The following is a 23474-nucleotide window of genomic DNA, read 5'->3' as shown; positions in this document are numbered from 1 at the left end:
AAGGGGGAGAGGGTCTGGGGCCACCCGTGGGCTTTGGGACCAGCACAAATGGGGGGACAGGGACACCATAGGGACACTGAAGCCGTGGAACGGGACTCCAGTGATACCAGCACTGCTGGGTACACACATGGGGCACAGCGCCGGTGCCTGTCCCAGAGGCAGTGCTGTGCTCCCGGAGCGTGACCAGTGCGTCCCAGTATGGCACCAGTGAGTCCCAGTACGGCACCAGTGGGTCCCAGTACGGCACCGGTGCGTCCCAGTATGGCACCGGTGGGTCCCAGTATGGCACCGGTGCGTGCCAACAGCAACCGGGCAGGCAGAGCCCGGGCAGGCAGAACCCTCCTATTAGCAGACTCCCCTGCCCGTCCCGCAGCTCTCCCTTCTGAGTGGCTGGTTTGAACGCGCTGCGCGTTTCTGACTGGCCAGAGGGGGAAGCTGAGGCACCACCCATGTCCCCGCCTTCCCGCTGCGATTGGTGGAGCTCAGGGGAGCCGCGGGCGGTGATTGGCGGAGGGTTTCGGCGGGCTAAACGGAGGTTTGAAAGCCCGCGGGCGGTTGGGACCGCCGCCGCTCAGCCGCGCCGCCGCCATCATGGAGCTGCAGGAGCACCCGGCGCCCCTCAGGGTGCGTGCCCCCGCCTCGGCCCCCTCCGCCCCGAGGAGCCCCTTCCCCGCACGGCTTCGGCTTCCTCCGCGCTCCCCTCCTCTCCCCCGCGCCCCTCGAGGTCTCTCCCCGCCGCCGGTCCCCTCAGATCCCCCGGGGTCCTTCCCGCTCCCTTGGCTCCGTGTCGCGGTCCCCCCTCCCGGGCACGCTCCTCGCCTCCTCCCCACCTCCGACCTGAGCCCCCCGGCTCCCGCTGCCCCTCACTGCCGCGCTCTCTCTCTCCCCCCCCCCCCCGAGCAGCCCGCGGACGGGAACCTCCGGGTGCAGAAGGGCGATGGCGTCAAGAAGACGCTTTCGGTGGAGCACATCTACCAGAAGAAGACGCAGCTGGAGCACATCCTGCTCCGGCCCGACACCTACATCGGCTCCGTGGAGACGGTCACCCAGGTGCGGGGTTGGGGCTAAGCCGCCCGAGCTCCTCGGTGCAGGCAGGAAGTCATTAATATCTGCTTATAAAGCACAAAGCGTTGGTTTGTACAGCGCAAAACTCCGGCTTTGCAAGCCCAGGGCACGCAAGTGGAGGTGTGCCCAAGGACTCATGGGTTTCTTGCCTTCTTTTCAGCAAATGTGGGTTTTCGATGAGGACGTGGGCCTCAACTGCAGAGATGTGACCTTTGTGCCTGGCTTGTACAAGATCTTTGATGAGATTCTAGGTAAGGAGGCCTGTCTGTTGAGTCAGTGGTTCGGGGTCGATTAATGGGTGCTGAATGTCTAATAGCTAAGAAATGCAAGTCTACTTTTATCTAGTTGCCTTGTTGACCAGCTAATGTCTGTAGCACAGTTCGATGGATGGTGGTTGCAGGGTGTGTGGTTTGTGCTTGGAGATATTGGACGCTGAAGTCCTTCCATTAGTTACTAGCAAGCTGTTGGTGGGATGATGGCACACTTAACAAAACTGATGTAATTCATCCCAGACTTCTCATTTTAACTTGTACTCATCTTTAACTTGCAACATACTTGCATGCCAAGATGGTTGTTAATAACATTGTATTGAGTTTTTGCATTCATTCTGCTGAACTGAAACACTATCAGTTAATAGCTTTGTCTTGATAATGCAACATAATAACAATAATCTTTCCATTCTAGTCAATGCTGCAGACAACAAGCAGAGGGATAAAAACATGACATGCATTAAAGTTACAATTGATGTGTAAGTTTTGGGTTGTTTCTGTTCATTGCTTTCCCAACATGAGTACATTGTATTTTTTCACATGGATGCTGTTTAAGCCGGGGTGGTGGTGGTGGTGGTGGCCTCTGCCATGAGGTCAATCCAAATTAGACTAGTAACTCAACTCTGGTGAAAGGCTTTTTCTTTGCCTTGGTCTCTTAGAGTGCTGGCTTGTGAAATGACTGCTTTGTGGTTGTTTTCTATTGTGGCCGTTCTCCTCCTCTTAACCTCTGTATTCTGTCACTGAGCACAAATGGAGGATTTGGTTGTGTGGTGGTCCATTTCATAGACAGTTTCTTTGCAGCTGAGTTTTCTGGTTGACTTGTTCTCCCTCTGCTGGCAATTTCTGCACTTGCTCAGCAGAGATATGCTTTTAATGAAATGGTGGCCTTTCCCCAGAGCTTTTGTGTGACATTTGTTCCATAGCTCAGTCATTTGCAGCCTTAAAAACACCCTTTTTCTTCTACCTAGAGAGAATAACACAATCAGCGTATGGAACAATGGGAAAGGTATTCCAGTTGTTGAACACAAAGTGGAGAAGGTCTATGTGCCTGCTCTTATCTTTGGACAGCTGCTAACATCCAGCAACTACGATGACAACGAAAAGAAAGTTACAGGTAGGGAAGACTCTCAAATATGTGTTAATAGATGAGCGGCTTGATGGATAAAAATGTGTGAACCAAAATCAGATTGGGAAGGGGGCCCTTGATGGAACTGAAAATGATGTTTGGAGTCCACCAGAGAGATACCTTCATGCTCTGTATTAATGACAGTACAAACATGGAAAATTCTCTTTGAATGCTAATCATAATTAAATATGGATTTATAGTCACATACTGAGTTTGTAGGATATTGTTGCTTATTTCCTGTTGTTCTTTGCACTGAAGTGGCTGAACTCCTGTTAGTCTGAAATTCTTCAAAATGGTTTTGACCAAAGGTAATAACATGAGTCTGTTTCCCTTCTAATTCCAGGTGGGCGAAATGGTTATGGAGCCAAACTGTGCAACATATTTAGCACAAAATTTACTGTGGAAACTGCCTGTCGTGAATACAAAAAGCTGTTCAGGCAGGTAGGAACCCTTATTTCAGTAAGATTATATCCAAGATTTTCCATTAAGACCCTAATTTTTTGTTTAAAAAATCCAGGTATAACTTGCATTCAGAGCATTGTGATTAGAATAAGTTTAGCCCACAGTCACTGTACCACACAGCAAAATTCAAATGAATAATGAAATGAGCAGACATAACCAGAATCTAGTTTTTAACCAGTGGGGTTTTTTTTTAGTTGAAAGTATCTAAAACTTCCAAATTGGCTTTCTGCTTTTAAAAACAACGCTCTAGTGGCTTGTGTGTGTTAGACTTGCTACTTACAAAACCTCCTTTTCTCAGACTTGGACCGACAACATGGGGAAGGCTGGTGAAATGAAACTGAAATATTTTGATGGAGAGGATTACACATGTGTCACCTTCCAACCTGATCTGTCAAAATTTAAAATGACAATCCTTGATAAAGACATCGTAGCACTGATGTCTCGAAGAGCGTATGATATTGCTGGATCCACAAAGGATGTCAAAGTTTTCCTGAATGGACAGAGGCTGCCTGTAAGTGAACACTTAACAGAAATGGTAACATCTGCATTTCTCATGCCATTTAAACAGTGAGGTTTTGTTGAAGCAATTTATGTCATTACACATAGTAAGTGGAAAATGTGCCTGAGTGGTTTCTCTACCCACTTCAGGAGGATATGAATTAAGTATTTATAGGAGCTGTTATAAAGGAGTTGTCTGTTTATATCTGTGTGCAGGTGAAAGGATTCCGCAGTTATGTGGACCTCTATCTGAAGGACAAAGTAGATGAAACCGGTAACACACTTAAGGTTGTCCATGAAGAAGTAAATTCTCGGTGGGAAGTATGTTTGACTTTAAGTGAAAAAGGCTTCCAGCAAGTTAGCTTTGTCAACAGCATTGCCACTACAAAGGTAACTCTTTGGTTTATTCAGTCAAGCTAATGCCATGTTCTTTGTCATTAGCTGTTTCAAACGTGTGTATGTTAGTGAACCAGACTTAGCTGTTTCATGTTGCAAAGGCTATTCATAAAGCTTGAAATAGATTTCTTTTTTAAATGGAATTACCATCAGGTCTCTGATCCCATTTTCCCTTAGGGTGGCAGGCACGTTGATTACATAGCTGACCAGCTTGTGACTAAAGTCATTGAAGTTGTGAAAAAGAAGAACAAGAACGGAGTTGGAGTGAAGCCTTTTCAGGTACAGTGTCCCCAGTGGGAAGGACAGCTCTAACATTATTGCACATTGCAACTACAACTTAATGCATTAATTAAACATTAATTAATACATATTTCCACTGTACAGACAATGTATAGAAATATCTGCTAATTATAGAAGTGTTGTCCAGTTTAAGCCAACTAACAATCTTCTCTTTGTTTGGCTGCTGTCTTTTGTAATCAGAGCACTGTAAGTCAGTGTAGCTGCACTAAAACTCAGTATCTGTTAGGTGATCCCTATTATTAGGCTGAGAGCTGTTGGTTCCCTGACATTCCAAATCATAACGTATTGTTCAGGAATGTTCATTGGCTGTCCTAAATTCTTTCAGGACATCTAGGAAAGTTCCAGACCATAAAGTGATAACAGCTTTTCCTTGCTGTGTGGTTCTGACAGGCAGTTGTCAGAATGCACTGACTGCTGTTAACTGAGAGGAGCTCGAGTAACCTGTGATGCTTGTTGTATTTAACTCCAGGTGAAGAACCACATGTGGATTTTTGTGAATGCCTTAATTGAAAACCCAACTTTTGACTCTCAGACCAAAGAGAACATGACTCTGCAGGCAAAGAACTTTGGCTCAACCTGTAAACTGAGTGAAAAATTTATTAAGGGTGTAAGTATTGGTATACACAATCAAGATGTCTGTAAACTCCATTTTACATTTAATGTGTCAAATACATACTTTTGAAGTAGTGTCATGAACTAAAGTATATACCTTAAAATTCCATCATTGTTAAGGCTTTTCCAGTTGTTAAGGGTTATTCTTTGTCTTGCAGGCAATTGCCTGTGGCATTGTTGAAAGTATCCTAAACTGGGTAAAATTTAAAGCTCAGAACCTGCTGAATAAGAAATGTTCAGCTGTGAAACACACGAAGATTAAGGGAGTTCCTAAGCTGGATGATGCCAACGATGCTGGTAAGTGTTTTGCATCCTTTGTAACCAATTCCTTCAAAAACAATTAAAACTTGTTCGTTAGACAAATGAAAGAATAAAAAAAAAGAAAGAAGACAGAACCTGTAATTATAGTTTATCCCCACTTGACAGTCCCATTTACTGTGTTTATCCCCATTTACTACATGCAGTGCAACAAAACCTGTATGTGTTGGAAGATAGTCAATTTGAGCATGCGGGCTTTGATTTCACTTACTTAGGAAATTGTCTTGGGTTTTTTTTTCTTTTTAGGCAGCAAGAATTCTTTAGACTGTACACTTATCCTGACTGAGGGAGACTCAGCCAAAACCCTGGCTGTCTCTGGTCTAGGAGTGGTTGGTAGAGACAAATATGGAGTATTTCCACTTCGTGGGAAAATACTCAATGTCCGAGAAGCTTCTCACAAACAGGTGAGTTGGAAAATTGTTATAGTCTACGTGTTAGAAGGCACATTAGTGTAGTGAGTCAACATCTGGAACACTGGAACTCGGAGGAGCAGTGTCTTAAACACCTGAATTTAGTCTCATCTTCAGCCTGCCTTGCTGGTTAAGTGGGAATATTAAGTCCTGTTCAGCGTTTTGCCTGAAGAAATAGTGTTTGTGTTGTGGACTATAAAATATTTGGAATCGTATATAATAATTTAAGCACTAGGCTTCAGTTTAGAAATAAGTTTCTAAACAGCAAAAAACCACTGACAAGACAAAGCTCAGTCAACAGTTTATGGATCATTTTAGACTTTTTGAGAGCTATGTTTTAAGTCTGAAAGACAAGTTTTTATTCTGTGTGGTCTTTTCCAGATTATGGAAAACGCTGAAATCAATAACATCATCAAGATTGTGGGCTTGCAATATAAAAAGGACTATGAAGATCGAGAATCTTTAAACACTCTTCGCTATGGCAAGATTATGATTATGACAGATCAGGTTAGGTTCACTCAAACTGAAAATGGGGAGAAGGAAGAAAATGGCATTTTTCTTCCACTGCCATCATTGTACCAAATTCTCTATTTCATCATTCTCTATTTTAGTGGGTCATAATGTCTTTTCAGCCACAAACCAGATGAAGCAGAAGGGGGAGTAGCATCACCAAACAGCCAATTGCTATCTTTCAGTCTGCTGATTCAGGGTTCTTGACCCAGTCCCTTATACTTCCTTTCACCAAGAATATGCGTTTTCTATTTCTCTTAATTTTCAGTGATTAATCAACACATGGTCACCTTGTTAGAAGTGAATGTGAATAGGGCCAGTTAGCTGAAATTATCAAATCATTTGCTATCAGTCTAGCAATTGCTAATTCTAGCATGTCCCTGGTAAAATGTCTCTTCTTCTTAAATCAGGATCAGGATGGATCACATATCAAAGGTTTGCTGATTAACTTCATCCATCACAACTGGCCATCTCTTCTAAAACACAACTTTTTAGAGGAATTTATTACTCCCATCATAAAGGTAAGGGTTGGGTGGATGGGAAGGCGAACGAGTAAGGATCCATTGGTCCAAATCTGCCTCTCATTTCACAAATTATTTTATTAATTGTAGGCCTCTAAAAACAAAGAAGAGATTGCGTTCTACAGCATTCCCGAATTTGAAGAATGGAAAAACAGAACACAGAACTACAATTCATGGAAAATCAAGTACTATAAAGGTTTGTAAAAAATTTAATGTGGTGAAAGTAAATGACCCAATTAAGAGAATTCATCATTAAATTCAATTAGCCCTGCCTTTGTGGAAGGAGTTTTGGACTGGGTGTCCTCCATGTCTCTGCCCTCCCAAGAGACCCTGATTAGGAATATCTGCAACATAAATTATAAAACTGAAGAAATAGTAACCTCCAAGTGGATAAAATCTCAAAATGGAATTACAATATTTGTAGGTAACCATTATTTCACCCCTCTTAGGGAATTATCCTCAGTTTTATGTGCTATTTTCCATGTAACAGTCCTTGTGTACCGTTAGCACTCTAAGGTAAGTAGTCACCCATTGCTTAATACCAGTAAGAAAGTTGCCAACTGCTGGATATGAGGAATTGTTTCCAATCTGCAGTTAATACTTGCAGATGTCTACAGGAGTTACAGACAAAACCCAAAGGTACAGCATGCAACTGCTCACCAGTCTGCAATTTTTGTAATATTTTGTGATGCCTTACACCTCATTTTAAAGTAACTGAAGTTTTCAGTAAGTCCTCTTCATGCTGTGCATTTTAACGATGTATCATAGATACTAGGCATAGCAAAAATACTACTTTGAACTACAACTTGAATTAAGCAAGAATTAACTAGGATTAACTAATACTGTCTCTGCAGGTTTGGGTACCAGCACATCGAAGGAGGCTAAAGAATACTTTGCAGATATGGCTAAACATCGAATTGGCTTCAAATACACTGGTCCTGAAGATGATGCTGCGATCACCCTGGTAACTAGCACTTGATTTAACTGCTGACTTAATACCTTTGGTATTTTACTGCTTTGAGTGCTGTGTATTTTTCTTAAAATGCTCTTAGAGGCCTTTGGGCTTGAGACAATCTCTTTGTTGTCAAGGCTACGGCTTTAGTCTAACCAGTAGAAGCAAATCTGTCCACAGACCTCAGGCCAAGAGTACCCTTTTAATGATGGGTTTTAAATATAGCTCAGAACAAGCTAATCACTACAAACCAATTGATATTTTCAGACACAACAGTAAATATTCCTTTAACATTTTTCTGCATGTTCTGCTGCAGTTTTCTCCTGGGTCAGACCTTGAGTTACTTTTCATTTTGTAATATACAGGCCTTTAGCAAGAAGAAGGTAGAAGAGCGAAAGGAGTGGCTGACTAATTTCATGGAGGATAGAAGACAACGGAAGCTGCATGGCCTGCCAGAGGTAGAAGGTTTACATATATAAGTAAACTGGTTTCCTGTCTCTCCCTGAGGCTGTTCTCAGCTTCATTCTGGCACATCAGAGCTGCACACAGCTTGGATTTGGATAGTCAGTCGCAGGATTATGGGACAGTTGAAATGTTTTGGGATTTTACAGAGCAGCTGCTTCTCTCATCTTATCAGCATGGCCTCATTGTCAGTTGTCCAACAGTTAAATTAATTTTTAACTCTAAACCTTCCAAATTTCTTTATCAACAGGGAAATTATAACTCCAGCAGGACTGTATGAGATCTTTATTTCTCAGACCTCATGGGCCATGCTAAGGATTTCAGCACTTGAGCTGTGTCTACCTAGTTGTACAAGGAGCTTGCCTTCGATCGAAACTAGCCAGGTGTTATTTCCAACAGATTAGACCTTGTTAAAATTAAGGCAATCTTGCACCTGTTTTTCTTAGGAATACCTATACGGGAAAAACACTACTTACCTGACATACAACAACTTCATCAACAAGGAGCTAGTGCTGTTCTCAAACTCAGATAATGAAAGATCAATCCCGTCACTGGTTGATGGTAAGTTATTTCAAGGTGGTGATTCTGCATAGTGCATTCCCCAGAAGTTAATAAATAGGTGTTTGTATGTCATGTCGTATCAGAGTCTGTGAACCTGCTGAGTTCTGGGTGTTCTGCTCTCTGGGTGCAGAATCTTTAGGTTCTCAAGTTGTTCTTGGTCTCTAGAGAGCAGAAGAGAAGTGAAACACATTGTACATTCTAACCCCAAGGTCTTTCCTTTTTTATACAGGTTTGAAGCCAGGTCAAAGAAAAGTTCTGTTCACATGTTTCAAACGAAATGATAAGCGGGAGGTGAAGGTTGCTCAGCTGGCTGGTTCTGTAGCTGAGATGTCCTCATACCATCATGGTGAAGTAAGAACCTGGCCTGATTAGGCAAAATGCTTTTAAATGAAAGGCAATAAAAGCCCCTCTGTTGATTTGACAGCTAAGATGCCCCTAAAGCAGGATTAGATGTTTGAGTATAAACAAAGTGAAGTAGCTGTATATCCACTATTAATTGTTCATTATTCATCTAATCTGAGATTGGACAGTCTGCCTGTCCTACCTAGATTTCACGGGACTATATTTCATTCAAAAAGTAGAACAAGAAAAACCCACTTTATTTGTGCTAGGTTTAGGCAGATGCTAATAGCCTTTATACCTTGGTAAGGAGAAGTTAAGCACTAAAGCAAGCTTCCCTTTGGAGACTGACAGAATCTTTCATTGAAGATTTCAAGGACAGGCAGATAGCAATATATCTGTGAGTCACTGGATTACGTCCCGTCACCCAGACTAAATAGATGGTCTTGGGATACACTTTCAGTGAGTTTCCTCCAGTATTTTATTAGTGGAGTTTATCCTCTGTCAATTTGATCTTGGTGCGAATTTTGCCTCTAACTTTGTCCATTCAGTGAAGAATTCTGCATTCTTAGCTTTGAACTTTCCTTTACTGCAGGCATCATTGATGATGACTATTATTAACTTAGCTCAGAACTTCGTGGGCAGTAACAACCTCAACTTGCTACAGCCTATTGGTCAGTTTGGCACAAGGCTGCATGGTGGGAAAGACTCTGCCAGTCCTCGATACATCTTCACAATGCTCAGGTCAGCATTAAAGATTTCTTGCTGTTTTAAATACTATTAGCATGTTACAGGACTCAAAATTGAAGTTACTTTTTCCCTTTGAAACTTTGGGCTACTTGCATACTCAAAAGCAGCAATTGAAGTGAGAGTTGGATGCTAGATTCTGATATGTAAACTTGGTTATCATAGAACCATTTAGGTTTGGAAAAGACTTTTAAGATCATGAAGTCCAACCCTGAACCTGGAACTGACAAGTCCATCACTAAATTGTGTCCCTAATCATCCCAGAGAACAGAAAGGCATGGCAGAGAATATGGAAATAGGAGTGGAAACAAAGGGATAAATTTGAGAGGGATAAATTTGAGTAGGATAATAAGGAGAGTTCGGGCTTAAAGTATTTTTTCCTTTCTAGTCCACTAGCACGGCTGGTGTTCCCACCAATGGATGACCATGTCCTGAGGTTCCTGTATGATGATAATCAACGTGTGGAGCCAGAGTGGTATATGCCTATCATTCCAATGGTGCTGATAAATGGGGCAGAAGGGATTGGGACTGGCTGGTCCTGTAAGATCCCCAACTTTGATATTAGGGAAGTTGTGAACAATATCCGTCGCCTAATGGATGGAGAAGAGCCATTGCCAATGGTAAATAATGCATTTAAAAACTGATGCCTCACTTATCAGTTCATTCAGCACTTTGGAGCATTCAAGCAAGTGCTTCAAAACTGAAGCATCAACACAAAACTGAACCTAGTGTTCTTCTTTCCTTAGCTTCCTAGTTACAAGAATTTCAAAGGCACAATAGATGAGCTGGGACCTAATCAGTATGTGATAAGTGGTGAAGTGTCTATCCTTAATTCTACAACCATTGAGATCACCGAACTGCCTGTCAGAACGTGGACACAGGTAATAAACAGTGAATTTGCCCCAGGAGTGGATATTTTGCCCTATAAACCAAAAGCAATTAGTTTTGGAGCTTTTCATCTCCACAGAAAACGTGGGTCTGACTTTGACTCTTTTCTCAGACTTACAAAGAGCAGGTTCTGGAGCCAATGTTGAATGGAACTGAGAAGACACCCCCACTGATCACAGACTATAAAGAATATCACACAGATACAACAGTGAAGTTTATAGTGAAGATGACTGAAGAAAAACTAGCAGAAGTTAAAGCAGCAGGGGTGCATAAGGTCTTCAAACTCCAAACAAGTTTAACATGCAACTCCATGGTATGTAATAGATTTTGCTGTAGAAAGTCCTTGGTTTAACTCAGACTGTGAAAACAGCTGCCTGTAACAAAAATCCTCTTTGCAGTAACCTATTCGCTTTGATTTTTTTTTTTCTGCTGTTACTGGGTTTAAATCTGTTTTCTAAATATACCTTCGAAAGGTCAAGAGGCTGGCTTGGGAATGGGCTCAGAGTGGTATAGTTTTGCCCGAAGGAGTCAAAGTGATCTGAAATCACACAGTTTACAGAAACCTTTGTTGTGACAACAGCACTGCCACTTGAATGTCTGGATTCTGACAATGTGTGAAGCTTGATGCAAGACGTTTATCCTACAGATAGCTTGACGATTCGAGTAACCTTCACCCTACTGTGTGTGCTTTCAAGAACTTTCATATTCTAAAATTGTCTCTGCTGCTGGGCTTGCAAGCTGCAGTCATATTTAAAGCAACACAAAGGTTTTATAACCTGTTGGCTAATAATTCAATTGTACTGTCACACCTGTATTTATAGGTACTTCTCAGTGGGTCTGGAAATCAGTTTTACCATAACACTCGTGTTCTTTCACCTAGGTTCTTTTTGACCATGTCGGCTTTCTCAAGAAGTACGACTCTCCCCAAGACATTCTCAAAGAGTTCTTTGAACTCAGACTCCGATATTACAATTTGAGAAAGGAATGGCTGATTGGGATGTTGGGTGCCGAGTCCGCAAAGCTGAGCAACCAGGCTCGGTTCATCCTGGAGAAAATAGATGGCAAAATTGTCATCGGTATGTACTGTTCTTGGGTACTTGGTTGATGAAATGGGGAGAACCAGGTGCTCCCTTGAGTTCTGTCAGCACCCCCTCAGCCCCGGACTGGCTCTTAACAAGCAACACCAGAGCTTATCTTTCTTTTCCAGTAACATACAAGAGGAAAATGCTTCACAGAGTATTCCTGGTCTGTCGAGCATTGTGCACGCAGTAATTAAGACGGGATACTCGTGCAGCTTTCCTACTGTGTGTTTGACACTATGTTGAGAATAGAATTCTGTTTTTTAATAGTTTAGTTATAATCCCTATGCATTTCTGATTCAGAATAAGAGTAAAGTACTGGTGGGGTTAAAAGGAAGAGGTAGTGTTTTCTGTTTAAATGCATACTTCAGGTGTGTTATCTTTGTGAACCTTTGCAAAAGTATTCCAAATCATGTTCTCAGTGGACTGGGATTTCAAACTCAGGAGATACTCAAGTTAGCAGCATCTGAGAATCATGAGCTAGGAAAAGAAACAGATCTTTGTTCCCAGCATTCAGATTTTTCAATCAACTTTTCCACCTCTGTCTAAAAGGCAAGTCTGTGTTTCACTTGCATTCCTGGAGGACTCAGCTAGACAAAGTGTCATAAGATGCTTTGTGGTTTGTATCTGAAGGCAGCCCCATAATCCCAACAGCCTGTGTCTGTCTGACTTGACTCAGGAAGAGAAATAATTCCCTTGAAATGCATTTTCTTGGGGTTTTGTAATAAGTAGTTCCAAGGCTGACAGAGCTGGTTTCATTTGTATTTGTGTCTCATGCTTGATTGCTTCTGATATCTTAAAAAGGAACAAATTCCAGCTGAAGCAGTTCCATTGGTTGGGGCACTTAAGAGCATAAATTTCCCAGGTGATGTCTAATGAGGTACAAGCTACACCAAAGACTTTTGAGTGCTATCAGGGCTTTTTTTCCTCCACCTGCTTATTACCATGAAGCCTTTTTGATACCATCACACCTCTTTTTCCAAGTTCAAAAACTACTGAGGGCAGAGGAAATGCATGTATGGAAATGAAGAAGAAAAATATTTACAGTGCTCTGACAGGAGTTCCTGGCAGGTTTAGGAGCAATGCTGACCTGACAAATCACCTGCTAAGTAGGAACATTTTAGGTGTTATTTCAGGCTCTTCCACATGTCCCACCTCCCGTAAGGAAAGGCTGGTTTAGAGCCCGGTAGGTTGCTGAGCTGCTAGAACCATGGGATGCTACAAACCAGTGATTGGCAGTGGTCACTAATTGACAATCCTGAACTGTCTGTTTGCAGAAAACAAACCCAAGAAAGAGCTGATTCAAGTTCTTATCCAGAGAGGGTATGAATCTGATCCAGTGAAGGCTTGGAAGGAGTCGCAGAACAAGGTAATGCTTCAGTCATCCCCTCTAAATAGATCTCAACTAGCCCCTGTCTCGAAGCTTCTTAATTCATGCAAAGAAGCCCAAGTTGCTTTTTGCCTAGGACACCACAAGCACATGGAGTTACCTGTGATGCAGTCCAGACTTGATCAACAGCCCTACCCTTGTATGTCACCGTATTTATTGACAGTGTTTGTTTTAAATCCACATTCAGGAAGAAGAGGTGGAGGAGGAGGAGGAGAGTGACAAAGAATCAGCTGCAGGTACTGGACCGGACTTCAACTATCTGCTTAACATGCCTCTCTGGTATCTGACTAAAGAGAAGAAAGATGAGCTGTGTAAGCAGAGAGATAGCAAAGTATGTTGCTTCCTTTTTTCATAAAAGCATCGTCACATATTGTTTTGATTGTGGATTAAAGTGTGACTAATGATTATCAACTGTGATTCCCTTTAGGAAAAGGAGCTGGAGAACCTGAAGTGCAAGAGTCCCTCTGATCTGTGGAAGGAAGACCTTGCTGTCTTTATTGAAGAACTTGATGTATGTCAGTGTTCAGTGCAGACAACTGTCTCCCTCGTAGTCTTAGCCACCAGCTCTGTATTGACTTTTTTGTCGTAACAAGGAGACTAAAAATAACTCCTATGTCTTGCACTGTCTTGCACTCACTATGGAGAATGAAAGCTTTTTTCACCTTCCTAGCTTGGGTAGGAGTACCACAGCTCTGGGCCAGGGAGTCAAAACACAAAGGTGGATGAGGGACGAGCTGGACTTTACTGAACAGAGCCTGAACTGTGGGCAGGCATCTGCACCATCGTGCCTGGTCACTGCCTGTGCCTCTCCTTACTCCCGAAGTAACTACATCTCTGGCTTAAATCATTGTTCGAAAATGTGCAAATCTGCAGATTCTGAGGGTGGGAAACTTCATTTAAAGTGATGGTAGGAAATGTATCAGCAAGTACAGAGTCCTCTGTTGCAGCCTGTGATGGTGTTTTGTTCAGGAGTACGCTGTTTCTTTTGTGTTCTCACGGTTGTCTTATTTTGAACTTGCCTCTGCAGGCAGTGGAAGCCAAGCAAAGGCAAGATGAGATGGCAGGCTTTGTTGGGAAACCTTTAAAAGCAAAAGGAGGGAAAATGAAGAAGGCACAACTGCCAGAAGTAATGCCATCACCTCATGGTGAAAGGGTTGTACCTCGGATAACTGCAGAGATGAAGGCAGAGGCAGAGAAGAGAAGTAAAAAGAAAATTAAGGTAACAAGGAGTATTCTGCTTAATCTTTCTTTACATCCCCATCAATCCAGTCCTAAAGAAATGCAAGTTGTTAGCTGAACTTGTCCTGATGAAGCAGCTATTCAGGGAAAAGGGCAGAACTCTTAACACATGGGGAATGCTGGAAATGGATGTTTCTTAGCCTGAAGGAGAACAGATTTGCTAACAGATCAGGAGATGGCTTAGAGGGAAATCTTTTGGCAAGAGCGTATGTCACAGTGTCAGAGATGGGTTGGTAGCTTAGAAATTAAAAGGCAGATGCAAGTAAAGTTGTCCTAGGTGCCTTGGGGATTTTATAAATCCTCTAGCAGGCAGTAAATTCAGCTAGTAAATTCGCTTCTCTAGAACAGCCTCTGCATTTCTAGTAATACTTTCAGCCACTTCATGCCATTATTGTTCTCGATATTGAGGAGATAAAGGTTGAATCCTTTATATAGGACTAATTGTGCCACTCAGCCATTTGCAACATAGAAAATTAGAATAGCCCTTCACCTGTTTTGACCTGGAGCCAGGCACGGCTCCTTTCCTACAGATGCTTCCATCAAACAGTTTTTCCACATAACCTGCACTGTTGTTTTTCACCCACCCTGTTCAATTCTGCATCCTCAACACACCCCAGAGCCAGACCAGCAGCACACAAAGGCGATACCAAAACCGCACTCAGAGTGGGGGCAAAGTTCCTGTTTTTGTTAATAGGTGAATTTTGCACTGAAGTCACCAGCTCTGGGGACAGATCATGTCCTATTTACTTGTAATCATTTTTACACACAATTCGTTTCACCAACTTTTGTACATCTCAAAAAAGCAGCTCCTTTCTGCATTACCCCTGTGTTGCCTCTCCTGTGTGAGCTGACTTGCTTTCTATTTGATATCTGCTTGTGTCTTCAGACTGAAAAAAATGAATATGATGAGAATCAAGAAGAAAGCCCATCAGGGGACAAAGAGCCTCCAGGCCTTAAGCAGAGATTAGCACAGAAGCTTAAGACTGAGCAAGGTAAATGTTTTTGTGTGTTACTGCATCAATGGAAAATGAGGGGAAGGGTTGTACATTTGGTTGTCTGACCTCTTCCTAAAGTGATGAGTAATATCTAGGATCACTGTTCTTGGAAAAACGAGCTGTGAAAGTGATCCTGGCTAACAGGCAGGGTAAGATTGCTGTTTCTCTTCGATATTTAAGGCAGAATCCTCTGAATTTAGTGATGTATCTCTAAGCTGAGCTTGAGCTACGAAGCCTGAAGTACATGTGGAAGTTTGTTGGTTCATCCTGCCTCTGATGTTTTTCAGGTGGTAAGAGACAGGCCACGCTACCATTTAAGCCATTAAAGAAAGTGAAGAAACGAAACCCTTGGTCTGACTCAGGGTCTGATTCGGAGACTGATTTTGAAGTGCCTCCTAAAAGAGAGAGAGTGGTTCGCCAAGCAGCAGGTGAGTGCAACACAAATGAAGGGTGGTCTGTGAAGGAGAAAATTGAACAGACTCTTCAGAGAGCTCCCAGAGCCTGCGATCTCAGTCAGAAATCATTTTTAAGAGGTTTGTTTATTATACTAGAGAGAAGAACTTAATATTTCTACCCTTTGAGCAAATTTTCACGATGCTTTTCAGGGAAAAGCAGAACTGGGCAGCAAGAGAAATAGGTCATTTGCTTTAATTACACAAGTGTTTGGCAAATCAAGTATGCTGTTGGTGGGTGAGTGCAGAATATGCCTGTGATTTGGAGTCTTCTCACCGGCGGTCTCTGTATCTGTTTGGATTTATTCAGATCTATATTTTTTAACAACTGCAGCTTAAAATAATGAAAAGGAAACCGAGTTTCATGTTACCAAATGTGTAAAATACATCTGTGTCATTTCACCAGCCAAAGTCAAGACCATAATCAGTTCGGACTCGGATTCAGATCCCTCCGGGTCAGATGAGGAGTTTAAATTTCAGGGCAGCAGTGAAGGCAACACTGAATTGGATACAGACTCCAAAGAAAAAGCCCCTTCCAAGCCCAGAGCTGCTCCAAAGTGAGTGTTTCTCTGCATAGTCACTGGAAATTAGTTGTGCTTCTAGCATGACTGATCTATAGATATTAATAGCTCATTTTCTTCAATGCACCTATTTAGCACATTATAAAAATACTTTGGGGTGTTGTGTTCTAGGGAAACCACTGCAAAAACAGCTGAAGCTCCCAAGCAAAAGCCAGTGCAAAGCACTATCCCTGGTGAGTACCAGACCTTCCAAACCTCCATTCTTTACCTGTAACTCCATGAGAGGGCACTGATGTGGTACAAGGTGGTTTCAGGGCACCAGACTTCTTGTCCATTTCTATCTTGGATTTGGGATAAATCCAGTTTGAATAGTTGTTCTTTTTATAGAGTGGATTAAGCCAATTTTCTTCTGCTCTAATGTTTATAGATAAATTTGACTGTTTCAGACTTGCTTTCTGTTTTCTTTATTCAGTTCAAGTTCGGGATGTTGCTGATGAAAATGAGAGTCAAGCTGCTGCAGCTCCTTCTGTCTCTGTGCCTCGCAGCAAGGCTGTAGCTAAAAAACCTGCTGCAGCTAAGAAGGCCGGGGCCACTAAGGGTAAGAAGTTTACCTTAGTAACCTTTCTAGATGAACAATTATTTTTCCTGTGGGAAACCAGTCTGAGTGATTTTGAGGCATTCAGAGGCCCAAATAACTTGAGTTTTCACTCCAGAAAGATCTGAGGTTTGTGGCAAAGGTTTCCTGGTTGTTGTCATTTTTAAAGAAGTCTGTTTCCAAGCAGATCATGTTCGAGTTCATCTCAGACATGCTCGAAGGGAGTGAATTTTAGTTTGGGAACAGGAAAAGTGAATGCTTCCTACAGTGCTATGTAATACTTGGCAGAAACAATCCGAGTGGAATTTGTGTCTTGCAGTCAATGTTCTACTTCATGTCTTTTTGGGAAGAAAGCAGCGTGGTAGCTCACTTCCCAGGAAGAAGCCAAGCTGCTTTGGGGTAGTTTGATCTATTTAGTGCTAGCTCAACCCCATAAATCTGCCACGTTTGATTCAGGGGTTTTTTAGGTGCCCAGACTCTTTGTCAAACTTTGAGAGCTGTTTTGCGTATCCCACCACAAGCTGGTTTTGATCCCAGCAGTGAAATAGCATGTCACTTCACAGCAAAATAGCTGTTTCTTCCACTCCTAAATTGAGAAAGCCTATTATCACTCAGAAGTGGCCTGCTCGTTTCAGCTCAACTTGGAGCTGGGCTTCAAAATGCTGTTAAAAAAATGTAGGTAAGGAAGAACTCTACCAGAAAGCGTTTGGTGTAGCTAGGAAATTCATTCCTTCCTTTGCAGCACTTTTGAAGGTGTAAGATTGGTTACACAGCCTTGAAAGTTCAGGTCTTTCCAACCTGAAATAGCCTGCAAATTGCTTTGGGTACATTTTAATTTGTTCTTCTAAATGTAGTGGAACTGAGCAGATAAACCCCTTCATTTCTCCTCATCTTGGTAAAGAGTGATCTTTCTAGAAAACCATGCTTCAAAATTAGGCAACCAGCGCGGCCTCACAGTGTAGTGCAGAGCATGTTTGTGTTGGAAGTCACTTGCAGGCTGTGAAGGAGAAGAGAGGCAGCAGAACAAGGGTTTAAACACAGCGCTCTGTTTCAGATAATCAGCCATCCATCATGGATATTCTCACCAAGAAAAAGGCTGCACCCAAATCTACCAAAACAGCAGCAAAGGAGGGATCCCTGGACTCTGAGGCCACAGCAGTGGGTGACAAGAAGCCTGTGCAGACCAAGGGGCGGAAAGTCGTCAAAAGGCAGCTGACCACTTTGATTTCGGATTCGGATTCTGAGTCAGATTTTGGCTCCAAGCCTTCCAAATCAGTCGCAGCAAAGGTTTGTGCTCCACCACCCATTAGGGCTGAGGCGGTACCGTAGAGAGTGGCAGGAAAAGTGTGGTAGAGGTAGAACCTCCCGTATGACACCCCAGGGGTGCAGGGAGGGGTGGGCAAGAAGCAGGGGTGGGCACACAGGCTTATCCCAGGCTGTTGCTTTGGTCTCATCAGCCCAACCATCCCTTTCCCTGACACAGTGGGGTGTTAGGGGCTAATTGAGTTTATGCTCAGAGCCATGAGTCACTTCTTGACCATCCTTTCCCTCCAGAAACCCAAGCCAGAGGATGATGATAGCTTTACCATTGATCCAAGTGCTCGTGCAGGCAGCCCCATCGCAGCCGTGCCCCGTGTCAGGCCTGGGCGTCTCAAGAAGCCCGTCCAGTACCTGGAGGAGTCCGAGGAGGACGACTCGTTTTGACTTAAGATGAAGAGTTTCAAAGTGCCGAACCCATCAGCAGAGCTCTGGACAAGCTCTTGCCAAAGATCATCCTTATCTTGGTCTGCTGAATACTTTCACTGAGTTTAAAGCTAGTTTAAATGTGTTGGTGTAAGTGAATCTCTCTCCTTTTTTCTTGGGTTTAAAGAACTTTGATTTGTTTAAACAGGACCCCCCTTTTCTTGGGAACACTGGAGCCACATGCCCAGCTGGTGCTGATGCACTTCCCTCTTACCTGTTAGTAGCTGGAATCCTTTTAACATTTGGTTGTCATTTGGTTCAGCTGTACTTTAGAGCAGATTGAATCCTTTTTAAGCACCCTCTCGCATAGACACCTTCCATTTTAGAGACCTTAATAGTAAGATTCACAGCCATAGAGACGTAACAGGGAGGTGTTTAGAACTCCACACTAGTGTGTCTCTTTCTCTTAGTCCTTTATGTCTGTGCAAGCCCCAGTTAGTTGCTCAGCCTCTACCATGTTAAGTTTTAGCCTTTGGGGTTTTACATTCAAATTCGAAGTTCCACACCAGAGTATTTATCTCGTTGTGGTTTCTTGACTGTCCATGTAAATATTTTCTGTGTTTTTCTTGTCCTTTGTCTTTTTTAATATTTATGTAATAAAAGGGTTTTTACTTGAGCTTTGTTCATTAAAAAGGGGTTGGCCTCAGCTGCTGTTGCCTCAGTTATCCCTTGTGCCCACTCTCCAGAGCCACAGCTTGTCTTTGTGGTGAGCACTTCAAGCTCTGCCTTTCTCAGGAGCAAGAGGCCATCAGCTTCCACCCTCTGCTGCCAGGACTGCTCTAAATGCCTCATGTGCGTTGTCAAACCACACTTGTTATTTTGGAGGTTATTTCTAGGGCTGATTTGGGCAGTTTTGGCATTGGTAGGGAAATATCCATCGCCGAGCTTGTGCCAAGCCCTCTGCTCCGTGTGTGGGGCTGGTGTAGGTGGTCACTGTGCAGGAGCAGCTCTGGGATGAAAGCCCTGGACCCTGCCTGAGGAAATTCCTTGCTGCCCAGACTGTTTTCCTGCAACTTCCTCACAGCTGAGCCTGTGGCTTTGCTGCCTTGTTCCCACATTCATGTGAGCACCCGGGTCCTGCTTTAGGGCAATGGCTGCAGGTGAGCGTTGGTTCAGGTTTTCAGCACACTGAGACCAGAGCAAAGGGTTTGTGCTAAGCTGCCTTTCCAGGCTGGAATCACATCCCTGGCAGCATCTGGGCGTTACTGTGCGGCTTCAGGACCAGAGCCCAGGGCCCCCCGTCCCCTGTGGCATTGGGGCCAGGAGCAGGCGCTATCGGTGCCACCGAGGTGCTTCGCTGGAACCCAGTCAAGTGTGGAAAGCGCTGTCACATTTTCCACTGCCAGGCTCTGGAGAGTGTCTCCGGCGCGTCCCTGCCGAGGGGCCGAGCTATTTACAGCTCCTCTTGCTGCCAGTGTGCCCGGGGACCGGCTGCTGGGACTCTCACAGCAAATGGTGAGGCCACGGCTGTGCCAGGGGCTGCTCCGGGCTGGCCGTGCCTCTGCTCCTGTAACCCCAGCATCACCCCGGGATGTGTGTGCATGGACACGAGTGCACGGCGGTGTCTGCATCACGAATCCATCCTGACCAGGGCACTGGGGATGCTGAGCGCTGCTGGAGGGGGAGCTGAGGGTGCCAACACACTGTGGGCATCACAAGGGGTGAGGAGGACCAAGGGTGATCTGCTTTGGCCAGGGCTCTGCTCCATTTGCCAAAGGATCCTGAGGCACAGGCAAAGGCCGCTGGCCATTGCCCCACCTGTGCCATAGAGAATTCCTTGCAGAGCATCGCAGTGCTTTGGATAAGTTACCCAGAGGAATGGCCTCCCACCACTGGCGTGGCTCCATCTGCCAGCACATGCCAGAGCCCGGGATGCTTCATGAAACCCCACCTGCAGCACTGTGTGCAGTTCTGAGGTCCTCAACATAAAAAGGACATGGAGCTGTTGGAGCAAGGCCAGAGGAGGCCACGAGGATGCTCAGGGGCTGGAGCAGCTCCTGTATGGAGCCAGGCTGAGAACACTGGGGCTGTTCAGCCTGGAGAAGAGAAGCTGCGTGGAGACCTCAGAGCAGCCTCCAGTGCCTGAAGGGGGCTGCTGGAGAGGGACCTTCCTCAGGGGCTGTAGCGATAGGACAAGGGGTGATGGGTTCAAACTGAAACAGGGGAAGTTCGGGTTGGAGATCAGGCAGAAGCTCTTCCCTGTGAGGGTGCTGGGGCCCTGGCACAGGGTGCCCAGAGAAGCTGTGGCTGCCCCTGGCATCGCTCAAGGCCAGGTTGGACAGTTTTGGGTGACATGGTCTACAAGTGTGAGGCATCCCTGGCTGTGGCAGGGGGTTGGAACTGGATGAGCATTGGGTCTTTTCCAGCCCAAGCCATTCTATGATCCTATGAGCCACCATAGCCCTGACAGCCTGGACACAGCACCTCATACCAGGGATGGCTGGGCCTGAGCATCCCCTGAGCACAGCATCCCAGCCCCACAGGAGAGAGCCTGGCCGCAGGCAAGGCCACAGGCAGAGCCAAGCCCTTCCCTCCCCTCCGGGCGCCCCTGGGCTGCTCTGTCTCTTTAAAAGGAGTCCAGGCGTGGCTGCGGGGCCGTTATCCCACCCCAGCCGGACAAGGGACCGGACAGTCCCGGTCAGCCCTGGACAGCCGCCGCCAGCCGCACGGGCACACCGTGGACCGCAGCCTCCGCAGGTACCGGGGCTCACCCCAGCGGGATGGGGCTGGGGAGGGAGCCTGGGGGGGACACACAAGGGATGGGGAACGTGTTGGTCCTGCCCCGGCTGCTGCCCTTGGACCCATCTCTGGTGAGTCCTGGAGCACAGGGGATGCTTGCGATGGGGTGAGCAGGGCTGGCACTGCCGGGTACCACTCTGTGAGCAGCACAGGGCGATGCCTCGAATCCTGTGCTCAGCTCTGGGCCCCTCACTCCAAGAGAGACATTGAGGGGCTGGATGGGGCCAGAGAAGGGAATGGAGCTGGTGCAGGGCCTGGAGCACAGCGGTGATGGGGAAGGGCTGAGGGACCTGGGGGGTTCAGATGGAGAAGAGAAGGCTCAGGGGGGACCTCATGACTCCCTACAAGTGCCTGACAGGAGGATGGAGCCAGGAGGGGCTGGGCTCTGCTCCCAAGGGATGGGACAAGAGGAACCGGCCTCAAGCTGCACCGGGGCAGGTTTAGATGGAGCTGAGGAACAATTCCTGCCCCAGAGGGTGCTCAGGCATTGGAACAGGCTGCCCAGGGCAGGGCTGCAGGCACCGGCCCTGCAAGTGCTCACACACTGCGGAGACGAGGCCTCAGTGCCATGGGTTAGCGGTGGCCTTGGCACTGCTGGGAATGGTTGGACTGGAGGAGCTTAAAGGGCTTTTCCCACCTGGTTGATTCCATGGCTCTGTGCATTTGGGGTTGGCACGGGGCTGAGCTGGAGGGGCCGTGCTGCCGCTGGCGTCCATCCTCACAGACACAGCATCCCCCTGGAGCTGACCCCGCTCCCGCAGGGCGGCCATGGGCGAATGGGGCTTCCTGAGCTCGCTGCTGGACGCAGTGCAGGAGCACTCGCCCATGGTGGGGCGGTTCTGGCTGGTGGTGATGCTCCTCTTCCGCATCCTGGTCCTGGCCACGGTGGGCAGCGACGTCTTCGAGGACGAGCAGGAGGAGTTCGTCTGCAACACGCAGCAGCCGGGCTGCAAGCCCGTGTGCTACGACGCCGCCTTCCCCATCTCCCACTACCGCTTCCTCGTCTTCCACGTCGTGGTGCTCTCGGCGCCCGCCGCGCTCTTCGTCATCTTCGCCGTGCACCAAGCGGCCAAACCGGGGCACGGGGGGGGCCCCGGCCAACGCACCCGCCGCCTCCAGCCCTTCTACGTGGGCAGCGTGGTGGCCCGCATCGCGGCCGAGCTGGGCTTCCTGCTGGGGCAGGCGCTGCTCTACGGCTTCAGGGTGCAGCCGCTCTTCGTGTGCCGCCGCCGGCCCTGCCCGCACCGCGTCGACTGCTTCGTGTCCCGCCCCACCGAGAAAACCGTCTTCATCCACTTCTACTTCGTGGTGGGGCTGGTGTCGGCGCTGCTCAGCCTGGCCGAGCTCGGCCACCTCCTGCGCAAGGGCCACCCTCCCCGCGCCGGCTGCTGCCACCGGCCACAGGAGCGGGCACCGGCCCCCGGGCAGCCGGCGGGGGCCACGGAGGAGCCGCGCTGCGCCCCCGGCCCCCTGCCCCGCGGGGACCTCACTGTGTAAGGGGGCTCTGCGCTGCCATCGCTGCTGCGAGTTGTGGCCGTTCTCAGCCCGCTGCTCCCTGCCCCGGTGCCACGCGGAGCCGTGCCGCTGGTTCCTGTTGTGGGCAGCGGATGGGCCTCGCCCCGCAGCTGCTGGAACAAAAAACACGGACAAACGGAAAACAAACAGGTCCCATCCCTGCTGCCCCCCCCAGCCCCAGGGCTGGCCCCCACCGGGGGACAGCACAACCGCATCAGGGCTCTGCAGGACAGGGCTGGCTCCTGGCACATGGGAACACGACCACAGCACCAGCAATGGGAAAGGCCGGGGGACCCTAACGGGTTCTACCCCATGGAGATAACAGCAGGGAGAAGACCCCCAGCACCAAAGAACCCCCGGTATTTGGGGCGCTGCAACCCTGAACGTGCAACCCCCACACCCCACACATTCCCCCCCCCCCCCCGAGCCCCCACATCAAGAACGAGCCAGGCGCTAGAATAAATAAACTTTATTCTGGAGCCAGCCTCCCCCTCCCCGTCCGTGTCCCCCCCCCCATCCTCCCTGTGCCCGTGAGGCCGGGGTGGCACCACAGCCCCCACCCTCCCTGGGGGGGGGGGCCGGGGCAGGGCCCGCCTGGTGCCCCCCGGCTCTAAACCCACTAAAACCTCAACAACAACCAAAAAAAAACCAAAAGAGATTTAATAATAATAAACTGTGCATCCCCTCCCCCACCTCCCCCCCCCCCCCCATCCCATCCCCCCCCACCCCCACCCGGGCAGCACCCACCGGGCCCCCTCCACCTGCACAGG

The 23474-nt window shown here is 46.7% G+C and overlaps 2 protein-coding genes across 2 annotated transcripts; both read left to right on the top strand.

Moving 5' to 3' along the window:
• The first annotated feature begins 542 nt into the window (after positions 1–542).
• TOP2A (DNA topoisomerase II alpha) lies at positions 543–19096 on the top strand. The gene is made up of 35 exons (XM_065699159.1): positions 543–624; positions 904–1050; positions 1226–1316; positions 1750–1813; positions 2303–2448; positions 2804–2901; positions 3221–3433; positions 3637–3810; positions 3994–4095; positions 4586–4723; positions 4887–5025; positions 5293–5450; positions 5838–5963; positions 6377–6487; positions 6578–6683; positions 7342–7451; positions 7805–7897; positions 8348–8462; positions 8692–8813; positions 9397–9545; positions 9937–10168; positions 10295–10429; positions 10549–10749; positions 11317–11512; positions 12793–12884; positions 13093–13236; positions 13333–13416; positions 13933–14124; positions 15031–15136; positions 15427–15567; positions 15998–16148; positions 16284–16345; positions 16585–16710; positions 17762–17994; positions 18262–19096. The coding sequence occupies exons 1-35, from the start codon at positions 592–594 to the stop codon at positions 18409–18411; spliced, it is 4680 nt and encodes a 1559-aa protein (XP_065555231.1). The 5' UTR covers positions 543–591; the 3' UTR covers positions 18412–19096.
• A 1975-nt stretch (positions 19097–21071) lies between these two features.
• Positions 21072–22686, top strand: GJD3 (gap junction protein delta 3). The gene is made up of 2 exons (XM_065699178.1): positions 21072–21147; positions 21951–22686. Exon 2 carries the CDS (start codon positions 21958–21960, stop codon positions 22684–22686), a length of 729 nt encoding a protein of 242 aa, XP_065555250.1. The 5' UTR covers positions 21072–21147; positions 21951–21957.
• The last annotated feature ends 788 nt before the right edge of the window (positions 22687–23474 follow it).

This window comes from Lathamus discolor, chromosome 20 (genome assembly GCF_037157495.1).
Source record: "Lathamus discolor isolate bLatDis1 chromosome 20, bLatDis1.hap1, whole genome shotgun sequence".
NCBI lineage: Eukaryota > Metazoa > Chordata > Aves > Psittaciformes > Psittacidae > Lathamus > Lathamus discolor.
The sequence above is the reverse complement of the archived record's forward strand: the minus strand, read 5'-3'. Positions and strand labels throughout refer to the sequence as shown.